We start from the raw sequence: 21,679 nt of genomic DNA, 5'->3' as shown, positions 1-21,679 counted from the left end.
TAAGGAGCTTCCATTGCGATTCGAATCTCCCATGTCCTGAATGAGGACTGGAGTGGGCTGGATGCTGGTCTTCTGACAGTCCGCCTCTCTCACCCTAGCACAGCAGCAAAGCTCTATCCCCTTCCCACACCAAAGTGCAGTCCTATGTATCAGTGTTTGCACTGGGGGCTCCCCATTCTTTCAGAAAATAATACAAACATTAAACCTTCCCTTTACCCCTATTTTGTTGAAATTAAAATTCATTTTAAATGTCAGTTTGAAAAAAATGTGATGTATCCAAAGTATTATGTTTGATTTTGTTTTGCAAGAAGAGTTGAACTATTTCTTTAAAAGAGTAGAGGGGGAAATTTTTTAATCTTGAAAGAAAAGATTACATTAATATAATAATAACAACCAAAAGTGTATGATGAAGAAAATGGCTTACATAATGAAATAGGAGAAACTACTTAAGTAGCTACTAAGACAGAAGTAAGTTATGGACATCAAGGAAGACAACAAAAGGTGAGATGAAGGCTGAGGAAGCAGAATATGGAACAGAGAAACAACTTCAATATTTCAGATCCTTACCACTCTAGAATCTTAACGATGGGAAGGAATTCAGAGACGAAATTCAAAAACTATATGTGTCTACCAATCTGTGTGCTGAGAAGAAGTTTTGAAGATTACCTTCTGATTCCAAGCCCATGTTAGGACAAAGCCTTGGGGACTACACCAAGGAACCAACTGACAGAGCCACCCAAACTTGGATTTCTAGCCTTCAAAGCTGTGAGGCAGATAAACTCATAGATATTATTCAGCTTCAGGTATTTCTACAGCAACATAGATCAGACTAATACAACATGAAGTATTTTTTCGGCTATTGATAATCATTTATTGGCAAAACTAACAAAAAAAGAATATAATAAAGTCAGGATGTCTAAGTCACTTCAGAAAGAGGTTTGGGCTATTATCAGAAGAGCACGTATCAAACTAATACGTTGCAGAATCTTCTTTGTATTTATCCCTTCTCTGAAGCACACAGAAAAGCACTATAAATGGACTCCACAATTTAAAGTAAAACTTTCTTATGCATTTAAGCCTGTTTTAAAAGATACTCTGATCTTCACAAATATCAAGTTGTCACCATTTCTTTTCTGCAAGTGGCACCTCATTGATTTACTTTTTAATAGCGCTTCTTTGTGATATTGTACGTGTTGCTTGGCTGTGTTAGCACTATGCAGAGTTCACAGAAGAAAAAGTGACAGGATGAGCATACTGAGGGAAGTCTTGGCATCAGAAGGAACTACACAGGGAAACCTGCTGTGGTTTTTGTCATGCAGGATACAGGAGTTTGATTTAAATGTGGATTGGTGGCAGCAGCCCAGGACTCATTTCCCACATCACCCTTGACTCTGCCTGTGCCTCTCCACTCTGTTACTATGTCCCAACTCCATCAGTTGTACTACCTAGGACCAGCCCTAGGAGAGCCTAGAACACAATGGGGATAAACACTAAGACATAACAGTAACCTTGCCTCTTGCTTCTCACTCTCTTCCTTTCTCCTTCTCATTCCCTTCTAGAACTCGTATTCAGCTATTTTTAAGCTCTCTATCTTCCATGGCCCTCCCCAACATGATCAACTTAAGTGATCCATGGCTTGTGACCTAGATGGAGGAGAGGATAAGAAGAGGTTGCATCAGCCCCGTGACTCATACAGAGACTCTGTGCACTGACCAACTTTGACAGACCCGAGCAAAGACATTTATTGACATTCTTACTTCACTTTTCCTTTCATCCTTCCCATAGCTCACTCAGAAAATTCTGGAAGAAAAGCAGAGACTGACTGTAGCCGCTCTTCTCTGGATCTAACACCAGATGAAACCATCACATCTGCCCTGACTTTCAGCATCGGTAGGTAAAAGAGGCTTCCACCAATCACTGCAGTCCTCTGACAAAGTGAGCTGCCAGGTGGAGTGCCCACTCTGCTAGGCGTCTTGTGGCTTCATGGGACTGGGTTTTCCTCAAGCTTGTTGTTCTACTCTGCACTAGCTAATGAGATCAACAGAACAGCAATTAGTATGCAATTCAAGAGGAGGAGATGATATTCAAAATTCAAATCACTTGTCTCATTCTCAAGGTCCTAGGATTAGCAAGTGGCAAAGCCAGGGCATAAATGTGGGAGGGGAGGGTTGGTCCAATTATTTCAGCATTCCAGTGTGGGAAGATCAGTAGATCTCAGGAGCTTAAAAGTGATCACAAACCCTTAGGAAGCAAGACTTTGCCCCCAGGTTCCAGGATCTTCAAAGAGGTGGGTTTTAAGATGCCCCCAGGTCATCACACTTCCCCTTATGGTACAGTCCTCTGGGATTTACCAGTGTGGACTAACCATTCCCCTTGCCACTCACAGAGCCTCTGTGTCTTATGGCCTTTCTTCTCCTAATGAGTCGTGGATGTACATTACCTGCTGTGCTAAGCAGTAAGCGAAACCCACATCCTATTCATAGCTATATCCTTCCTAGGGCTAAGAAAAATGTACCATACAGTAGACTCAAGAAAAATCTGTTTTTAACAAATTAATGGAAGAACGAGTATGTCAGTGAAGGAGGTGCTCAGAGACAGAGTTCCATGTGTTTGGTTAGAACTTTGGCTGGGACTATGCTTCATTGAACAGAACTAAGCCTTTTAGTTCAAGACAGCATCTCTGGCATTGAGGCACTGTATGTGCACCAACTCCTCTTCTGATTCACCAAATCACCACACATGTCTAAACTTCCCCACATACCATGTTAGGAAGTGGCAGAAATTACAACCCGCAGGAGCAAAATGCACCCCAAGGACAAAGGCTCTTACAGAAAATGCCTAAGGAAGAAGCAACTGATAGTCCACTGAAGAAATGGACTAAAGAACCTGAAGATACTGTGAGACTTCTGAGAGGTGGCCTAACTGTCAATCTCGTTAGCTCTGTCTATAAGGTTCTTAGAAAACGAATAGCATTGTAAAAAGGGAACGCATCATTGTTGTTGCTTTTGAGGAAAACAGTATGAAGAAACGGAAGATTCCCTGAGAGTTCACACTTCCTATTCACTCTTCTCCAAGTTTGGTGCACAAGAAATTGAGGGCTACAAAGCAGAGTTTATTTCTTCTACCTCCCATGACAGCTGCTGTCGTCAACCTGTGTTCAGGGCCTCTCAGTGGGACAGGACAGGACCTGCAGGGAAGGGGGTTTCCAACAGCTTTGACTTCTGCATGGTCAGGAATGGAGATTTTTGTTGAGGACAAGACAATGAGAAAGTAGAGGAGAGCAGGGTCTGTGAAAGTGACTTATAGTAGACACAAGAAGAAACCATCAAAATATACCAAATAGAAGGCCTGCTAGGGCATCTGTGTGGATCATTGAGGGGGAAACTGACATTTGAAACTCAGCTGTATCTCCTCTTCATTCGCCACTCTTCCCAAAATACTGCAAAGACCACATGCCTGACTCCTAGTAGTCACCACCCAGCCAGATCCAGCGAATGCGAACTCCCAAAACCTCCTTCTATTGGGCCCCATCCTGGGATGCTATGAGTTGAAGGAGTCAAGCCACAGAAAAGAACTGAATTAACAAATATTCTCTTTACATATAAAGGAATTCTATGGCATTACTGTGGTTTTCATTTTCTGAAAATGAGTGCCCTGTCTTACCCTTCGAAGCCATGCGACAACACTTGAGATCCTGTGTGTTTATGAAATACACTATAATTTCAATCATGAAGCAGCTCTTAACAAGTATAAATATATATATTTCTAAACTATCTTTGTGATGATTGCATGTGTGTGACTTGCACACAGCCCCTCTCCTGTCCATCGCTACAGTCTCAAATCACTTCTTAGACCGTCCCTCTCAAAAACATGTACTCCATGGATTGATGGCTGAGACGACATGAAGAGAGAAACAGGGTCAGAGAGAAGAGGTGTTCAATGAAGACTGGAGATTCTCAGCTGGAGAAAGTCAAACAGGCTGGCTTGTCAGGGATGGATTGCCACCTTCCTGCCTGTAGCTGGGTTCTCCACCTGTCAAGGTCTCTTCTCCCTCAATTATTCAAGGTCATAATGACCAACCTCCTGTGTTACACATCATCAGTGTTTCCTTCTTATTAGATTAGTCTTATTGCCACATGGCTTTTAAAAGGAAAAGAAAAAGAATAGAAAATAGACCACCTTCTGCTCTAATTCCCCTGCATCTATCGATCACTATCTCTTCCCATTTATAACAAAACTTCAGAGGGTTATTAACCAAGGTTCTAATTTATTCACAGGTACCATTTGTCTAAAAAAAAAAAAGACAAACAAACAAAAAAAAAACACTGATTCCTAAGTTTCACCTGCAGGAAAGTAGAAACATCTCTGCCTTTATTTTGCATCTTCCTCCTTAACTTTGGGGTCTCTCTCTGCATGTAGGAATTTTTAGCACTCAGAATATCTGTCTAAAAACTGGTGGTACCCAACCTATCTCATCCTACTTCAGGGCTGAAGGCACAAAGACAAGATTAACTATAGCTTCTTACAACCAGTTTTCAAAATGCACCATCACAGACCCCCTAAAAGACACCCAGGAGTCTCTGGTCTCTATCCTGAAGCAGCAGTCAACTTAAACCCCCAAAACAACAGAGCCCAACAGACAGCAGGCACAGCTTTGTTGATGCCATGATAAAATCACCACCTAGCAAAGGCAATCATCTCATAGAAACTGGTTTGTCCCTTAACAATGAAGACTTTTTTGGAGCAGTTTGCTCAACCAGAACTTAAATAATGATCAACCAGGTCATATCTTAGCAAACACTGGCTGATCATGGATGCCTCTCACCCATGGCCCCAGTTGTCCCTCTGTTTAATCTTAAAACTTAAAATGTTAATATTCTATTTTCCCTGAATGCACATTTAATTAAATCCTTTCCTGACTTTCAACATTACTATTGCTTACTTACTTTGAGGTAAGCACCCGGACTGAACCCAGAAACCCCTAGCCCTGGACCCTGGTTATAATAATGTTCCTCCTAGCCAGGCAGTGGTGATGCACACCTTTCATCTTAGCACCTCAGAGGCAGAGGCAGGCAGATCTCCAGGTTCAAGGCCAGCCTAGTCTATATAGTGAGTTCCATGACATCGCAGAGAAACCCTGTCTCGGAAAAAAAAAAAATCTGTTCCTCTAGATGTCAGGCAACATCATCATTTCTCAAGGCCTCCCATGGTCCCATTTCACTCTGCCGCTATACAAACTCTCTGATCTCACCTCCTCCCATCATGCCTTGATGCACTCTTCTCTTCTGACTCCCCACACACTAGGCCATGCCCATCGAAGGGATTTTTTTTTACCAGCTGGGCCTCTAGCCACACATATATGTTCTGCCACATTTCTGTACCCCTCCAAGTCTATGTTAACATTATCTTCATGGTATGATCCACCTCCACCACACTGGCTAACTCAACTCACACTCCTGATCTCCCACCCCACTTTTCATGAACACCACGGAAGTTACTGCCATTAAAATTCAATTCACTGTTCTCCCTTATTGTATCGTAGAGTTCCCTGAACTGTTGGTGCCCTCAGAGCAGGGATTTTTTCACCTGTTCATTTCTCTGATTCACCTGAAACTTAGAGACTGACAAATAGCACATAAATGTCATTGAATACATTAATAAATTAATGAATATGTAACTTGTTCAGCGAGCAGCAGGGAACTGCTAAAAATTATTGAACAAATGTGCTTTAGGAGTTTTACTTGGATGGCTGAGTTCTTGAAAGATCTCAGACTGCCTCAGTCACTGCGGGCACACTGAGCCTTCAACAACAGGTATCTTGGAACTAAACGCAAAGGAACGATGCATCTGAAAGAGAGGTCTCCAGGATTTCTGTCTTTCAGAGAGGGAAAATAACTTTTTAGCTGCTTCAAGCAAGTAAAATGAACAGGTCAGAGGACCTGCATAGTGGTATCCCAGAGAGCAGGTGGAGAGAAGAGACTTTGTGGCTTCAGAGTGTACTCAAGCATGCACTAACTCCAGCTTTCCAGTAGCCATGTTTCTCATCTGCAAGAACTGAGCACCAGTGGGTAGAGAGGACATACCTTCACCTAGCTCACTCAATGCTTCCTGCACAGCCTTCCCACAGTGCTAAGAAGCAGAAACTGAGGCTACCTCCGGCTTTCCATGAGTACATTTGCTAGCATGTCTATTATTCTTCCCAGAGAGTATTCTGGTCACGGTGGACAGTGTCACCCTGTGGCTTATCCTGTGAACTATGCTAGAGGGGATATATGTCTTACACACATACACATGGCCCCTGATTTTATACATGGTGTTCATAACATATTCTGGAAATTGAAGGAGACTATTCTATGGGCTTTTTTGAAATTCACCTTATTTCTTACATTTTTAGCATTTGAGTTTAAATGGAGCATCCGTGCATGACACGTAGCCAATGATAGCAGTATTCTTGGTTTCAGTTCTTGCTTCCAACAAAAAAAAATACTTTAGACACATTTTGTAATGTTGAAAATGTTCAAAGTAAAAACTAACATTGCTCTGAAAAAATAGAGAAGCTTTCACTTTACATAAAAAAAGAAATTTTCCTGTCTTATCAACCATTTGCTAGTACAGCAGTCCCTCAGTGGAAATGGGACCTTGTTCTCTCTCTCTCTCTCTCTCTCTCTCTCTCTCTCTCTCTCTCTCTCTCTCTCTTCCTTTCCTCTCCCTGACCTTTGATCTCTCTACCACACTAAGATGCCCCTAAACACACTTAATCAATCTGCCTTCTGGCCCTGTCCAGGCTTCATCCTACCAACACCACAAGCCATGCGTTTCGTAATATCACTGTCATCAACAATGCACTGATGAGTTATAATAGATGAGGCATATCGCTATGCAGAAAGGAGGGGACAAAAAAAATCAGGTGGCTTGTTCTCACAGAGGGGCCACCAATCAGCTGAAGACAATGCCTGCCTTCAGAGGTCAGGTGTACACCAGCCATTATATGCAGCATCATTGAAAGACAAGTATCTGGTCTGTTCTCAGAACAAGCCTCACAAGAAATTATGCCCTTAATGACCTTATGCTCACCACTCAATTCCTTCTGTGCTTTCAAGGGAGCCTCTGAGAGTCCCATCAGATTCAGTGTACAGGGAGAGCAAACAACCCACCCTTTCTGTTCCCCAGGGTCTGATGTGGGAGCAGGCACTTATGGGAACAGCCTCCTTCCATCACAGGAAGGAAGGAAGGAAGGAAGGAAGGAAGGAAGGAAGGAAGGAAGGAAGGAAGGAAGGAAGGAAGGAAGGAAGGAAGAAGGCTGCTCCTGCAGCCTGCGGCACTATCATTCTACCTCTTTGGCACACTTTGTGGTCTGACTACACTCAGGGGTGCTAATGAATGCTGAATTCTCTGAGCCTCAGCAAACCAGAGCCTGTGCTCTATCTGCTAAGCACTCTCTGCCTGGCTTACCTAATACCACCCAGCTTCTCCTCCAAGTCGCCTCGCCAGCTGATTCAGCCTTAAACAGTGCTTCCTGTTATTACAGCTTATTTGCCAAATTACACAATTTAACTTCCACACATCCCCAGATTGCTAACAGTAGACTCGAGACAGAGGGCCTCATGCAAGTTTTCACCACCCTAAATAGTACAAAGCACCCAGCCTACTTTTCAAAGATTTAGGCCAAAGAAAGAATCACCTTCCTCTGCTTCCCCAGGAATAAAAAAGTAGGGCTGGGAGCCAGACATGCACAGTCCTCCTGACTAATGTTCATCAACTTTATTCTGACTTCGTGGAAAGCTGTCCAATAATCAGGTTTAAAACTACATTTAATCACATTAAGGGGCCTCTGTGTTTCTAGAGGGCTTTATTTCCAGTAAGCATCTCCAGAGATGCCAGAATCAACAAATATATAAAATAGGAGGCAAGCACGAGCATGTACACACACACACACACACACACACACACACACACACACACACACACACACACACACGCTTCATCCCTACATTACTTGCTGTACCTAATGCAATGCCTACATATCCCTCCACTCACATGGATTCAGTATAGCTCAGGACACAAAGCTAATTCACGTTTTGCCTGGGGAACTTTCTGGAATTTTCTGTTCAAAGACTTTCATTCTGTGGGTAGAATCACTTGACACAGAGGATAGCGTGTAGCTCAATTGTCACATTCTGCCTAAATAATTCAAGTATATTTTTTAAAAAGGAATCTTAAGAAATTAAAAGCAGGAATGGACATTTTAAAATTGTACTTTGAAACGGCAGTACAGAAACTCAAAGATATTTTTCTTTATTCTGTTTTCTAAGTGCAGAATTCCTCTTTGGTAGGCAGACACTGGAGAAAAGGTTGGCTGATCACAGCTACTCACAAGTCACTGGTGTGGCATGGGTAGGGAGCTGCCTGTGCCTGTGTCGTTGGCTCCAGGGCTTCCTGCCCAGTCTGTACTGCAATGATGGCTCTCTCAATTATGTCTTGCAGTGGGACAAAAATGTAGTTATATTTGAACCCGTCAGCTGGTAGACTCTGAGGATGAAACTTCCAGGAAGGATTTTTTATCATGTCTGTCCTCATGCTGTATAAGACGTTGGTCCGGATTGTATATGTGACATGGGGTGGCAATTTGTGATGTGCTGATCTGATGTGTCTGTGTCCCAAGGAACTGTTGAATATGACACCTGGTAGCAAGAAAGAAAACAAAGTGTCCTTTAACTCATAGATGCCACACACAGGATGAGCAGGATAATGGGCAGGGCCTGGGATTCCGCACAGCCTCATACTCATGCAGTAGGTGAATGCAACCTCAGGAGGGCAATCAAATAAGATACTCTGTTCTATAGGCAATTGAAACAAGACCCTGTAGTTCACAGTCCAAGGTACCTTTCCAATTTTAAAAAAAGACATATTGTAGTATCACCAACACAAAGACTTTATTCATTTCACATTTTGAATAGACTTGAAATATTATTCAAAGCTGATCAGATAACCAAGTATTATCTCCCTGAGGCCATGAGTCCAGCTGGTTGCACAGAATCTCTGTCTTCAGGTACTTATCACTTGTAGCTTAAATGTAATATGTTATTCTCTGTTACATAGATTCTCCGTTTTTGTTTTTTTTTTATAAATCTATAGTTTTATTAAGACAAAAACTGACAGTATGGTATGAAGTTTACATTTAAACAAAATTTTCACACATACATCTAACACATGCTTTAAAGATTTTACAATGCAGTTCTAGATGCAGGTCTAGACAATACTAAAAATTGATGGATCTCATGATTCAAGACAGTATTTTGGACATAGTTAATCTGAAGGTTTGTATTCTCAATGAACCACTACCCCAATATGAAAGTGAATCTCCTGAGACCAGGGCTTGTGAAGTCACTCAACCCTTGAATTGACTCAATGGGATTTGTGCTGTCAGTAACTGAACCTGCCACAAGCAGTTTCAGGGTTCAAAGCTGGGAAAAAAAAAAAAGAGAAAAACAAAACAAAAACAGGCCCTAAGAGTTTCCACCCTAAGAGCACAGGCCCTCCACTCCCATCTCCCATACAGGCCCTCCTGCAGTACTTGAGCCAGTGGCTTGGATGGACAAACTGATATTTATAATTTCATAATTGGAAAAAGGTCTTTTTCTCAATTTCAGGAATTAGCACCTCTGAAGGCAGAATGGTCTGCCTGTATATACTCTCCAATAAAACTTTCCCTCTGCAGTCAGTTTCCATCTTCAAAGGGTAGCTTTGGTAACTCGGGAACTGGCTTTGTCCTTTGTGGGCCACAGTGAGCTCAGGCAGGGGCACCTTAGCTGCAGATTTCAGCATTCACAGAGTTTTAACAGTCTCTCAATCCTCATTAATGGTGCCAATGTAATTTTTTGAAAAGGCAAAATATTGACATAGAACCAATTGATTAGTTAGCTGTTCATTCTACTGTTTCACCATATCCCCAATCAGACCCCAAATTTTAACCAAAATGATTCCACCCATCTCCCTTCCTCCCTGCCCCAACCCTCCCACCCCCAATGAATATACCAGTAATAGCCAAAAACTACACACATGCTAGGCTGTAAAAATGCAGTTAACACTATTGGGAAGGCTGTGGGTTGTGGAGATGCTCTTTGAAGATCGACAGTATCTTTGCTCTCCCACACCCCAGTTCTGCAGGTTTTGTCCTTCATGGAAGGCCCTCTGCTTTCTTAGCAAAGCGCAGAACGGGTTGCCTTGAAACACTTACCCCTTTCCCCTCCACTGGGATGGGTGTGCAAATTATACAGCTTAAAACGATTTAAAGCACTTGGGCTGCTGCAGGGCACAGAAACTATGCTGGCTCTTCAAAGGACATCTTCTCAAGCCACCTCTATGGTGTCAAGAAAGTAGAACTCCTTCCCTCCCCATCTGAAACCCACAGTCAGAGGTGACAGGGGCCGGTACTCAAGAGGGCTAATTCTTGTCGTCTTTTTTGTCATCATCCTCTGAGGGGTAGGAATGCCACGTTAGCCTTTCCTCATAGAAGGATATGACAACCTGCGGGCACTTGACATTGGCTTCCTTGGCAGGGACCAGGTCAGCCTCATCAGAGTTTTTCCATTTCATCAGGAACATGAGTTCTCCACTGGAGTCAGTAGCTCCAATAATCCGCTCAGGTTCCAAACCCCGGGCAAAGCCTCGTGGCTTTTCTGACTCTTCTTTCTTCTTCTTTGGTTTGCTTTCTTCTCCCTTATCATCAGAATCAGAATCAGCTTTGCGTTTGCCTCCTTCTGACTTATCTGTCTCATGAGCTGTTTTCTGTGACTGCAGAAACTCAGCGATGAGGTCAGGGCAATCCAGGTTCTCTTCTGGTTCCCAAGTGTTGTCCTCATCTGAGAAGCCCTTCCACTTCAGAAGATATTCCACTTTGCCCTTGACAACTCGCCGATCAAGAACCTTTTCCACCACATATTCCTCTTCCTCTTCTTCTAGCACCTCTTCCACTTTCTTCTTGTTCTGTTTTTTTTCCCATAGTCCCCGCCAGCTTTCCGGTGTAAAGGGTGACGCTGCTCGCAGCAGCGCCCGAGAGTTCGAGAGGAATCGGTGTTGCGCTCCTCGCGCGTCGCGTGGGGCGGCCCGAGGGGGTCGCGCCCGGAGAAGCAAAAAGGCGTGCGGTCGCAGTCGAACGCCTAGCTGAAGCGGCGTACCGCAGGCCCCGCCAACGGCCCTCCCCTCAGCCGAACAAAAGAGCCTCTCACTCTGCGGGGCCCGCCGCCTGCACCAGATTCTCCGTTTTTAATGTAGAAATATTATTATAAGAGAAATTGTGTTCCCTCAAAATGCAAACTCCTGGAGGTCAGAATGCGATCACCTTAGGACAGAGCATGGGGGGGGGGGGGGGGGGGGGGGGGGGGTAATGCATATGTGTTTGTGTGAGTGTGTGCAGTTAACACATTTGTGTGTGAATGCATGTGCATGCATGTGGATGTCAAAGGAAGACATCAGGTGTCCTTTTCCACCACCACTCTCCTATTCCCTTGAGACAGGGTCTCTCACAAAATCCCAGCAATTCTGTCCCTGTAGCCATAACAATGAGGTTCAGTCTTACGTATATGGCCACAGCTGTTTTGTTTTGTTTTTGTTTTTTTTAGCAATGGTTGCTGCGGATTTGAACTTAGGCCCTCAAGTTGCACAACAAAAGCATGTCTTTTCCACTGAGCCATCCATCTCCCCACCCATGAAGATGGTATCTTGAAAGGTGTTGTATGTTAAAATGATGCTTTCAGAGTAGGGCTTAATTCCACATGATCGTATCCTTATGGAAGGGGCCAATTGGGCAGATACATGAATAGATTATATAAAGAAATTTCAAAAGGAGCCATGTATCCATTAGCCAATGCATGCCCACAGAAGACCCTTCCCTAACAGCCGTCAAAGGAAACCAATGGGCACCTTGATTTTAGACTTCGAGTCTACAGAACTATAATGCAACAAGTTTCAGTTAGGTCCTTCAGGCTGAACTTGGTAGTATTTTGTTACAATATTGCCATGTCCCTAGCAAACTCATCTTATCCCTCAATGAACCCTGTGGAGTTGAAGATAGGTTCTAGCAGTAGGGTATGTATTGAGCTTTCACATGGTCCTGGCTTAAATCCCTAGCACCAAACAACAAAATAATCCAGTGTTTGCTCAAAAAGAACATCACACTTATGCTGAATAAATGTACAACGGATAACAGAATCTAACTGGCCATTGTCATTTTTCTTTCCTACTTTAGACCATCGAGATACTGTGATAAAAATAAAAGTGATGAGAGAGTTTGAGTACACTGCTTCTCATGTGAGATTCCACCATAAAATGAAGTCAAAACAGTAAAAACTGGAATAGCAGTGCCCTAGGGATTGTGAACAGTTGCCTGTCATTACAGCATGAAGAACATCTTTTTACTAGTTCAGCTCATATACCTCTGCTCCGTTTCATGGTTTATCTACAAAAGACTTCTTCCTGAATCAACTTAAGATGCGCTTAGGGAGATAGGACAAAATGACCACCTATTGGAGCTGGTGCCTTGGTGAGCACATTTTTCTGCCAAGTACTTACTGGCCAAGAAACTGTTCTGCTGCATGAGTTCATGCGCCTTGGTCTCCAGGGTGTCAACAGCCTCCACTGCCTGGAATCGGTCCAACAGCACACAGGAAGAGAGATTGGCCACGATACCACCCAAGAACTGGAAGTGTCCAGCCCCCACATGGTTAAACATCTTGTCCAGGATCTGTCCTGGAGACAGCAAAGAAATTAGAACAAATGAACTTCCCTCTCCAGTGCTTGTTATTTATACAGTGGGTCTCCCACAAATGAGCAAAAAATTAATGAGTTTCATTGAAAAATATCTCAAAAAGAGTCCAGTTTTGTTCATACACAAAATTAACTGAGTATCAATAGCAAACTGTATATATATATATATATATATATATATATATATATATATATATATAAATGTGTGTTTATAAAAATCTATAAATATTTTATAACTATATGTAAACTATATATGATATATATAGTCTCTGCAATGCTGATACATCAAATGGGAAAAAAGTAAAATTGATTTTCATGAAGGCTCTTACCTAATCAGTAGATGAATTTTTGGTAGATTCATAATAGGATGGCTCTATTGGGCAAAGGTGAAAACTAGGAGGAGGGGTCTTTGCAGGAAGTAGGTAACCAAGGCATGTCCTTTGCCCTGACTTTTTCCTACATGACATTTCTCCTACTTCCTGCTGTCATGATTTAAACTGTTGTGCCACACCCCTCCCATGATATCATGATGGGTTAAGACTTCAGAAACTCTGAGCCAAATAAAGCCTTCCTGAACTAGGCTGTTTACATCAGAGATTTTGTCACAACAAGCAAACTTCGATAATTTTTTTTAACTCTAAAGATAAAATGACATTGTTTTGTAAATGGAGGTAAAAATGTTGCAGAAAAGATGACAAGAAACTTCCCTTAATTATAGAATAATAATTCTCAAGTATAAAGGACCACAGAGGGAATTCCTGTTATCAAAAAAGAAATGTTCCTAGTAAGGACAATTGGAAGGCAGGAAAGACTTCTTAGAAACAAGGGCTGGGAAGATGGCTCAGGTACATTGTAAGCATGAGAACCTGAGTGTAGGTCTCCAACACCTATTTCAAAAAGCTGGATGTGTCCATACAAACCTGTTACCCCATTGTTGGGGGTAGGCAGATATGAAATGGAGGCAAGCAGGGCTAGGCCAGCCTAGCCAAAGAGTAGCCAGCCCCAGGTTCAATGAGAGACCCTGTCTCCAGGGAAGAAGGCAGTGAAAGGTATCAAAGGGCTTTCTCCGGGCTATGCATGTAAGTGTGGGTGCAGGCACCTCCACACATGGTACGCCCACACATTAAATAAATAAACATTAAGAATAGAAATCTTTACTACGGCTTCAGACAAGCAATACAGGAAAGACTTGAAAGTCTGAGAGCTTGGACAAAATAGACACTCAGGCATCCTACTGCTACATATCACTAAGAACTAAGAAACTTACAGCAAGAGAGATGGCTTAATAGTTAGGCACACTGGCTGCTCATGCAGAAGACCTGGATTCAGTCCCTAGCACCAGCGTGGTGGCTCACAACCATCAGGAAACACCATATGTCCTCTTCTGAACTCAAGCAATAGGTGTACAATAGGTGAACATACATACACATAGGCAAAATACTCATACACATAATTTTTTAAATCTAACAAAAAAAATTTTTTTTAAAGAACTAAGAGGCTACTTGTCCAGAGGTCCCATGGGGCTTAGACTTCACTGGCTTTCAAAGATATGGACTCTAGTAAAGACTCATTTTTCAATTCAGACTCTTCCCTACCATAGTGGGACTTTTCCTCAAGAGCAGAAAGAAATTGAAGAGTAGGCCCTAATGGGATTAAGAGAATGTGGCCCCACCACAGCTCTCTGACAAAATCAAGGAAATGAATGATCTGCTGGAGATACCTCCATCTGGGGATGCAAATTCCTTTTTACAACCTCTCACTATTAAATACCTGATCATCAATGAAAAATACTTAATATTAGAGGTAAGGCAGACTAACCAAAATCTAAGAGAAAAAAATCAAGACCAACAAAAGACAAACTGCATAGCTAATAGCAGGAAATTAAAACATAATTATGTGCAACTACGTTGTAAATAGACTTTCAATTAAAAAGGTAGAATGCAAAAAGATATAAATGGAAAATACAACAATAGAAATAAATTCATGAGAGATGAAACCTAGCTAAAGAAAACTATTATGGGAAAAAAAAAGTCACAAAGTAAAGCAGACCAGTCCAATGAAACCACAAGCAGAAAATCTCACATCATGAAACTTGGTTTTCAAACTGAAAATTACTGTATAAAATCATGGGACCAACCTAGGCACTCTACATATGTGTGACAGTTGTGTAGCTTGGTCTACTTGAGGGACTCCTAGCAGAGGGAGCAGAGCCTGTCCCCGAAGCTTTGGCTGGATTTGGGGAACCTACTCCTCATACTGGGTTGCCTTGCCCAGCCTTAATACAAGGGCAGGAGCTTAGTCCTACCTCAACTTGACATGCCATGTTTTGTTGACACCCATGGGAGGCCTGCCCCTTTCTGAACAGAAACAGAGGAGGAGTGGGTTGGGAGGTAGGGGCAGAGTGGAGGTGGGGAGAGGGAATAGGAAGAGATGGGGAGGGGAAACTGTGCCGAGATGTAAAATAAATAAATAATTTTAGTTAATTAAAAAAAAATATCTTCAGGCTGGTATGTAGTAGCTACAAGAATTTTGTAAGGAGATTTGGGTCCCATCCCTAAACTATTCCTTTAAGGGTATACAAAGCATCTCAAATCTGAAACTCTTGTGTCCCAAGCATTTTCAGTAAGAGATATTCAACCTATCCTTACCACTTTTGCAATCTGCCAGTTAACTTTTCAATAAATGTGTTTTACCTAATGAAAAGCTTTCCTTTCTGTAGCCTTCCTGCCGTAACCAGAGAACTTCCGGGTATGAACAAATTTTGTGGCATATCTACTTCCAGCCCTTCATGTTAGGGACAGTGAAACAGAAACAGGGAGAGTAAAGGTAAATTTGGTAATGTCGCCAACAACAGCATGGCCAGTGGGGCAGGATCCAAGCACTGGAGTCGGGGACAGATGGACGCCACACAAACCATCAGCATCCTTACCATATGTGTGCAGATCTTCAGAGAGCTTGTCCACGTCAACATGCAACTGGCTCATTACAAAGTTTCTTATAAATTTGTTTCTCAGGGCATCCTAAAGGAAAGCAAGGAAGCATAACAGAAATGATTGCATCACACCTTCTTAGTCAATAATACTTATTAAACTTATGCAAAGTTTTATGACACAGGGAAAAAGAAACACAAAATGGATCCACTTAAAAGAAGTTTGAAGACATGTTCTGGTTAGTTTTCTGTCAACTTGACACAAGCAAGAGTAATTTGAGAAGAGGGAGCCTCAGTTGAGAAAATGTCCACATTCAATTGGCCTGTTAGCAAGTCTTTGTGACATTTTCTTTATCAATGGCTGGTGTGAGAGGGCCCAGCTCACGGTGTGCAGTGCTACCCCTGGGCTGATGATCCTGAGTTGTATAAAAAAGCAGGCTGAGCAAGCCATGAGGAGCAAACCAGCAAGCAATGTTCCTCTATGACTTTTGTTTCAGTTCCTGTTTCCAGGTTCCTGCCTTAAGTCCCTGCCTTGACTTCCTCCCATGAAGAACCATGATTGGAAAGTGTAAGTAAATAACCCTTTCTTTCTCAAGTTCTCTTTGTTCATGGTATTTTATCACAGCAATAGAAACCCTAACTAAGGCAAGATATCCTAATAAATAACGAGTCAGCATTTGATACAGTCTTGAATCTTGAAAAATAAAGATAATGATTATAAAAATTATAATTGCAATGATGCTTTAATACTGAAAATTATGGGCAAGTTTTCCTAATGAAGCCACAGGGTTATCTTTTTTCCCATGATTCCTCCTCTACATCACATTTGTGCAGGCCAGTTGTGTTGAAGAGAAGTAGTGGTTACACAGAAGGACTTCAGCCTTTCCCAGACACACTCTCTCGGGGCTGATGTACAAAGCTGTGCCTTCAAAGGCAGCTTATGCCTTGCTCTTCTCTCATTGTTTTAATGTTGCCTCATCTGCCAAAGGTTTTGCTGTGGCAAGTTCTCCAAAATCAATCTGATTTAATAAAACTCTGCATTTTGACTTTTGCAATGGGCATGTGTATGTTCAAAACACATTGCCATGCCCAACAACCAGAAGGAAAACTATAGATGCAGTGGGTCCTCATGCCAGAATTAAGACATGAGAGTTATTAAAAATTTGCTAGTTCTGAGAGGGAGATATGGTTTAGCAGTTAATGGCTCTTGCCGCCAAGCCTGATGACCTGAGTTTAATTCTCTGGATCCACATGGTGAGAAAGTATACACATGCACATACATACCTAAATAAGTAAGAAAAGGACTTTCTAGTTCACTGGTGGATAGTGATAGTTACCTATGCCTTAGTCTCAAACAGCAACAAGTTAGGCCTTCTCGTGTTATCTGTCCCTGTAGCTTATGCACTTAACTCCTTCCCTCCTCACCCCTGTCTTGTTCTTTATTGCTTTCATCTAGTCAAGTGTATGGAGACAAGACTGTATTATGAAGTCTGGTTCCTTGCTCTTTCTTGAATCTTGTCTGTCTTCCTTCACTGGGCATTAGCTATTTGCCAGACAGTGTGCAGGGTACTTTATTACACATTAGTTCATTTAATCTCACAGAATTCCCTGGGGGAAATTACCACTGCCTTTTACTGGAAGGAAAATAAGCTACAGAACAGATGGGGTACCATCCAAAAGCAGTAAGGACTCCACCTAGTGGCAGAAGCCAGTTTTGACTTCACTACAAACATGGACAGCTTTCTACCAACAAAATCCCAAGTCTTAGAATAGGAACCTGTGACTACCCAGCCTGAGTAAGGTAAAATGCTCAGTGAGGCTGTTAAGTTCTGACACTTCTTCTTGGTGAATAGTACTCAGCTAACTGCAGACTTCTTGGGGTGTCAGGCTCCTCTTCATGTTCTAGTGGCATCCTGTCCACTGTTGCAAGACAGGATGCTGGTATTTGTAGCTACAACAGGTGCCTTATAAAACCTAAAGTATCTTCTATCAGGTCCATTGCAAAAACACTTGATAGGATCTGTGTTAGCAAAGGAAGCCATGGACAAACAAATTCAAATAGAATAGCATCACAGCACTAAGGTGCCATGTTTGTGAAGCTGCAGGGCTGACTGGAGCCTGGAGCCTTGCCTCCTCACATGTCTCCTTCCTTTCTGTCAGATGTGCACTGCCATCACATGTCCTTGCCTCTACTCTGTCTCAGCTTCCTTTTCTTTCACTTTAGCGGCTGTTTCTTCTAGTGAAATTCTTCCTTTTCAAACTAGTATTATTCAAACTTATTCTGTGAAAGCTTCACACATTAATACACTGTCTACTAATCATAGTCATCCACCACCACCTCATCCAACTCCCCCTAGTACTCCCATCTCATCTTTCTCTCAATTTCATATCCTTTTATATTACTTTTGTTATAATTAATTCCCTGAGAACAATTAGTGATATCATGTGCCCATGGGTGTGTGGCCACCCACTGGGCAGGAGTAACCTACCAACAGTCACATCCCCAAGGGACAGAGGCTATCTGCTCTTGGAGAACCTAGAACTACTCAGAAGCTTTTCATCCAGGCCAACCCCACAGCTCAGCTCACTTACATGCAAAGACTCATTTCCTTGTTCACAAGGAAGAAACCCAAGGGACAGTGACCTGTTCAGTGGCCTGTTCAGTGACTAGGTCACAATCACATGGCTGATATAAAGCGTGAGAGAGTAGGATCATACCTACCCATTGTGACTCCTAAGTCCACGATATGAAATGTCTAGTGGGTAACACATAGGCCAAACATGAACAAAATGTGGGCAAATTCTCTCATCCTACCAGATTTTCAAGTTATGACTTCACAAATGCCCAAAAGTTATTAGGTGATCTGTCTGAGCTATCATTTTACAAGTACTGTTTCTTGGGTTCTGAAGAAATGACTCTAGTTTAAAGCATAATTAGTCAATATTAGAATTTTTTATTTTATTTGCATATATTATAAATAATAATGGTTTCATCATGACATCATCATATACATGCATAATAAATTTTATTTTATTATACCCTCTTACCTTCTCTCATTCTCCTTCCACTCTGGCTGAACCCCTCATTCCCAGCTAGTCCCTTCTGTTTTTATCTAGTGTTTTGGTTTTATTTTGTCTTTCTGTTTTGGGTGACCCAGACAGTACTAAAACATGATAGAATAATAAACTTCTAAATGAAAGGGATGTAAAATATTTTAAAAGCATTAAATTTAATAAAATATTTAAACTATCAGTATTTAGTAAATTATTAATTTTACATACTGCTAATTTGCATGGGGGAAGCACTAAAAATTCACAAAGACTTTTTTAAACATATCCAACCTGTTGACAGTCAACTGGGGAACCCATGAATGCTTCAAACTAGTTGCATTTTTTATAGGGATACCCCAATATCTCACAGCCAGACTACAGCAGGTGGTCCGCAGCCCTTAGTCACTACATACCTGCAACTGGTTGAACATTTGGCCATTTCCACTTCCCTGGAAAAGGCTGGACATCTTCAGAAGTGTTTCTGATAAATTTTTTATCTTATCCACAAAGTAAAATGTATAATTAGCCTGCAATATGGAGCACATGAAGAGATGTCTTTAATTGTTGTGTCAAGACAGGTCTTCAGTCCTCCATCAGCTAGAACAAGGGAGCAAACATATGTGATATGATCATCACAGGATCAGAGCTTTGTGTGAAAGTGTCCAATGCCCTCTAAGGAGCCGTGGCTCTCAAACCCGTCTTCCAGATGTTCCCATAGTATACTATCTGACACTCACTACTGTATCCCCAGGGTTAGGCCCACTGGGGTGCAGAGCAAATGTCTTCATATTTATTGACTAAGCAAGATACATTTGCACACATCTCCACCTACTCCGAAATATGTCCTCAACTAATAGCTATAGGTTTGTTTTCCAACACTAGTAGAGATTAAATGTTATTCCTTTATTGCTGCTGGCAGAGTACATTCATACATTATTTTTCAAAAATAATTTGATGTTGTAAAATTATGCACAGTCACAAACTCATAAAAATGTTCATACCTTTTTTCTCTCAGGATAAAAAGAATCTATCTTGGGAAATACTTAAATAAATGGAAAGTTGTATCCAAAATGATGACAGTTGCAACAATTATACCTAATACTGAAAATAGTCTTCCATAATATCAAAACAGCAACAAGGAAAGAGAGTTTAAGAGTCTTGTCATTTCTCCCAAGGGTCACTGGGAACCACTCTTGGCAGCATGGGAAATAAAGAACATTCACTACAGCTAACAGAGGAAGCCTCAAACATTTAATTTCAGTATTCAGGAAAAGTATGGGCAGAGAGTGTTGAAAGTACTAAGCTAAAATAATATATTGATACTTCGGCAGTAGATGGAGTGCATACCAAATACTCAGCATGCTATTAAAAAAAAATCACAGGCATGAAGAGGGTGAATATATTATGAATGCAAATAATTTAGTGGATTATAAAACTCTTAACTTTGACATAGGAAATACCTGAAGATGCATATAAATCCATATGAGTGTGTGAATATACATAGATGTAGATAGAAAGTTAAATCAGATTCAATTAATAAAGATATCCTAACTTATCTTACATATGTACACCCTGACCTTCCAAAAGCCTAAGGATTTACTACAAATCCATTTCAAAGAACAAATTATTTAGATATGTATTAATAATTTTTATCAAAAGTTCATGAAAATAATTTTGAAATTTAAAACATTATCATTAGTCCTATTTCCTTAAGTTTTAAAAATGTATTGCATGAATTACTTCATAGGAAATTAGAATGCTACTAGTTATCAAAATGTATTGGGTATAGTCAAAGTTCAGATCCATATGTATTTGTTGCTAAACTGAAAAGTAAAAGTTAATCATGCATTTAACACAATAATAAAATAATAAGATAGTCGAGTGATATTATTGCTTCTCCCCAGCTCACTGGCCTTTACAGTGTACTAAAAAACTTTTCTAATTTGAGAGAAAGCAAGGTGGGGGTGTGGCAGTATATGAGAGGGGTTGGAGGGAGGAAACAGAAGGTAGGAAATGATATGATTATAATTTCAACAAATAAATAATTTAAAAATATTTAAGACCATAATATGGAATATCTAAGGAAAAAAAGAATAAAGAGATTAGTCAAGACAAATGTAAAACATAAATGATTTACCAAAACAGAAGAATGAGATTTCTCTTCGTAAATAACAGTGTGTAAATCTCTGGGAAGTCCAATTCTCAGTTATTTAATATTGTTGAATTATTAGTATTCACCTAAATCATTGAATGCATCATAAATATTGAATTCCAGTTTGCTTTCTTTTTTTTTTTTTTACAGTTTTGTATCTTTTTTTATTTTAATTTATTTTGCAATACAATTCAGTTCTACATATCAGCCATGGATTCCCTTGTTCTCCCCCCTCCCGTCCCCCCTCACCTTCCCCCCAACCCCCCCCATTCCCATCTCCTCCAGGGCAAAGCCTCCTCCACAGACTGAGATCAACCTGGTAGACTCAGTCCAGGTAGGTCCAGTCCCCTCCTCCCAGGCCAAGCCAAACAATCCTGCATAGGCCCCAGGTTTCAAACAGCCAACTCATGCAATGAGCACAGGACCTGGTCCCACTGCCTGGATGCCTCCCAAACAGATCAAGCCAATCAACTGTCTCACCCATTCGGAGGGCCTGATCCAGTGGGGACCCCTCAGCCATTGGTTCATAGTTCATGTGTTTCCATTCATTTGGCTATTTGTCCCTGTGCTTTATCCAACCTTGGTCTCAACAATTCTCGCTCATATAAACCCTCCTCATTCTCGTTAATTGGACTCCCAGAGATCCACCCAGGGCCTAGTCATGGATCTCTGCATCCAGATCCCTCAGTAGTTGGATGAGGTTTCTAGCACGACAATTAGGGTGTTTGGCCATCCCATCACCAGAGTAGGTCAGTTCGGGCTGTCTCTCGACCATTGCCAGC

At 41.5% G+C, this 21,679-nt stretch overlaps 2 protein-coding genes across 2 annotated transcripts in view; both read right to left on the bottom strand.

Annotated features, from left to right (window-relative positions):
- The window catches only part of Abca13 (ATP binding cassette subfamily A member 13), a 446,515-nt gene that overhangs the window by 269,832 nt on the left and 155,004 nt on the right, over nucleotides 1-21,679 (bottom strand). The window contains exons 28-31 of the mRNA XM_052734499.1: nucleotides 19,159-19,272; nucleotides 15,695-15,785; nucleotides 12,571-12,747; nucleotides 8,375-8,681 (exon numbers count right to left, since the gene is read on the bottom strand). Coding sequence (XP_052590459.1) covers nucleotides 8,375-8,681; nucleotides 12,571-12,747; nucleotides 15,695-15,785; nucleotides 19,159-19,272 — 689 coding nt within the window. The remainder of the gene's footprint in view (nucleotides 1-8,374; nucleotides 8,682-12,570; nucleotides 12,748-15,694; nucleotides 15,786-19,158; nucleotides 19,273-21,679) is intronic.
- LOC128108992 (chromobox protein homolog 1-like) lies at nucleotides 9,120-12,450 on the bottom strand. Its single transcript, XM_052736013.1, has 3 exons — nucleotides 12,435-12,450; nucleotides 12,178-12,259; nucleotides 9,120-11,245 (listed from the first exon to the last, which is right to left on the bottom strand). The coding sequence occupies exons 1-3, from the start codon at nucleotides 12,448-12,450 to the stop codon at nucleotides 10,444-10,446; spliced, it is 900 nt and encodes a 299-aa protein (XP_052591973.1). The 3' UTR covers nucleotides 9,120-10,443.

Source organism: Peromyscus californicus, unplaced genomic scaffold, assembly GCF_007827085.1.
Source record: "Peromyscus californicus insignis strain IS unplaced genomic scaffold, ASM782708v3 Scaffold_13__1_contigs__length_99412109, whole genome shotgun sequence".
Classification (NCBI taxonomy): domain Eukaryota; kingdom Metazoa; phylum Chordata; class Mammalia; order Rodentia; family Cricetidae; genus Peromyscus; species Peromyscus californicus.
Note: the sequence above shows the minus strand (reverse complement) of the source record. Positions and strands in the feature narration are given on the sequence as shown.

Coding starts and splice junctions, on each gene's coding strand:
- LOC128108992 (XM_052736013.1), bottom strand. Junction 11,246..12,177: donor TGTACATTTATTCAGCATAA/GTGTGATGTTCT, acceptor AATCTGGTGCAG/GCGGCGGGCCCCGCAGAGTG.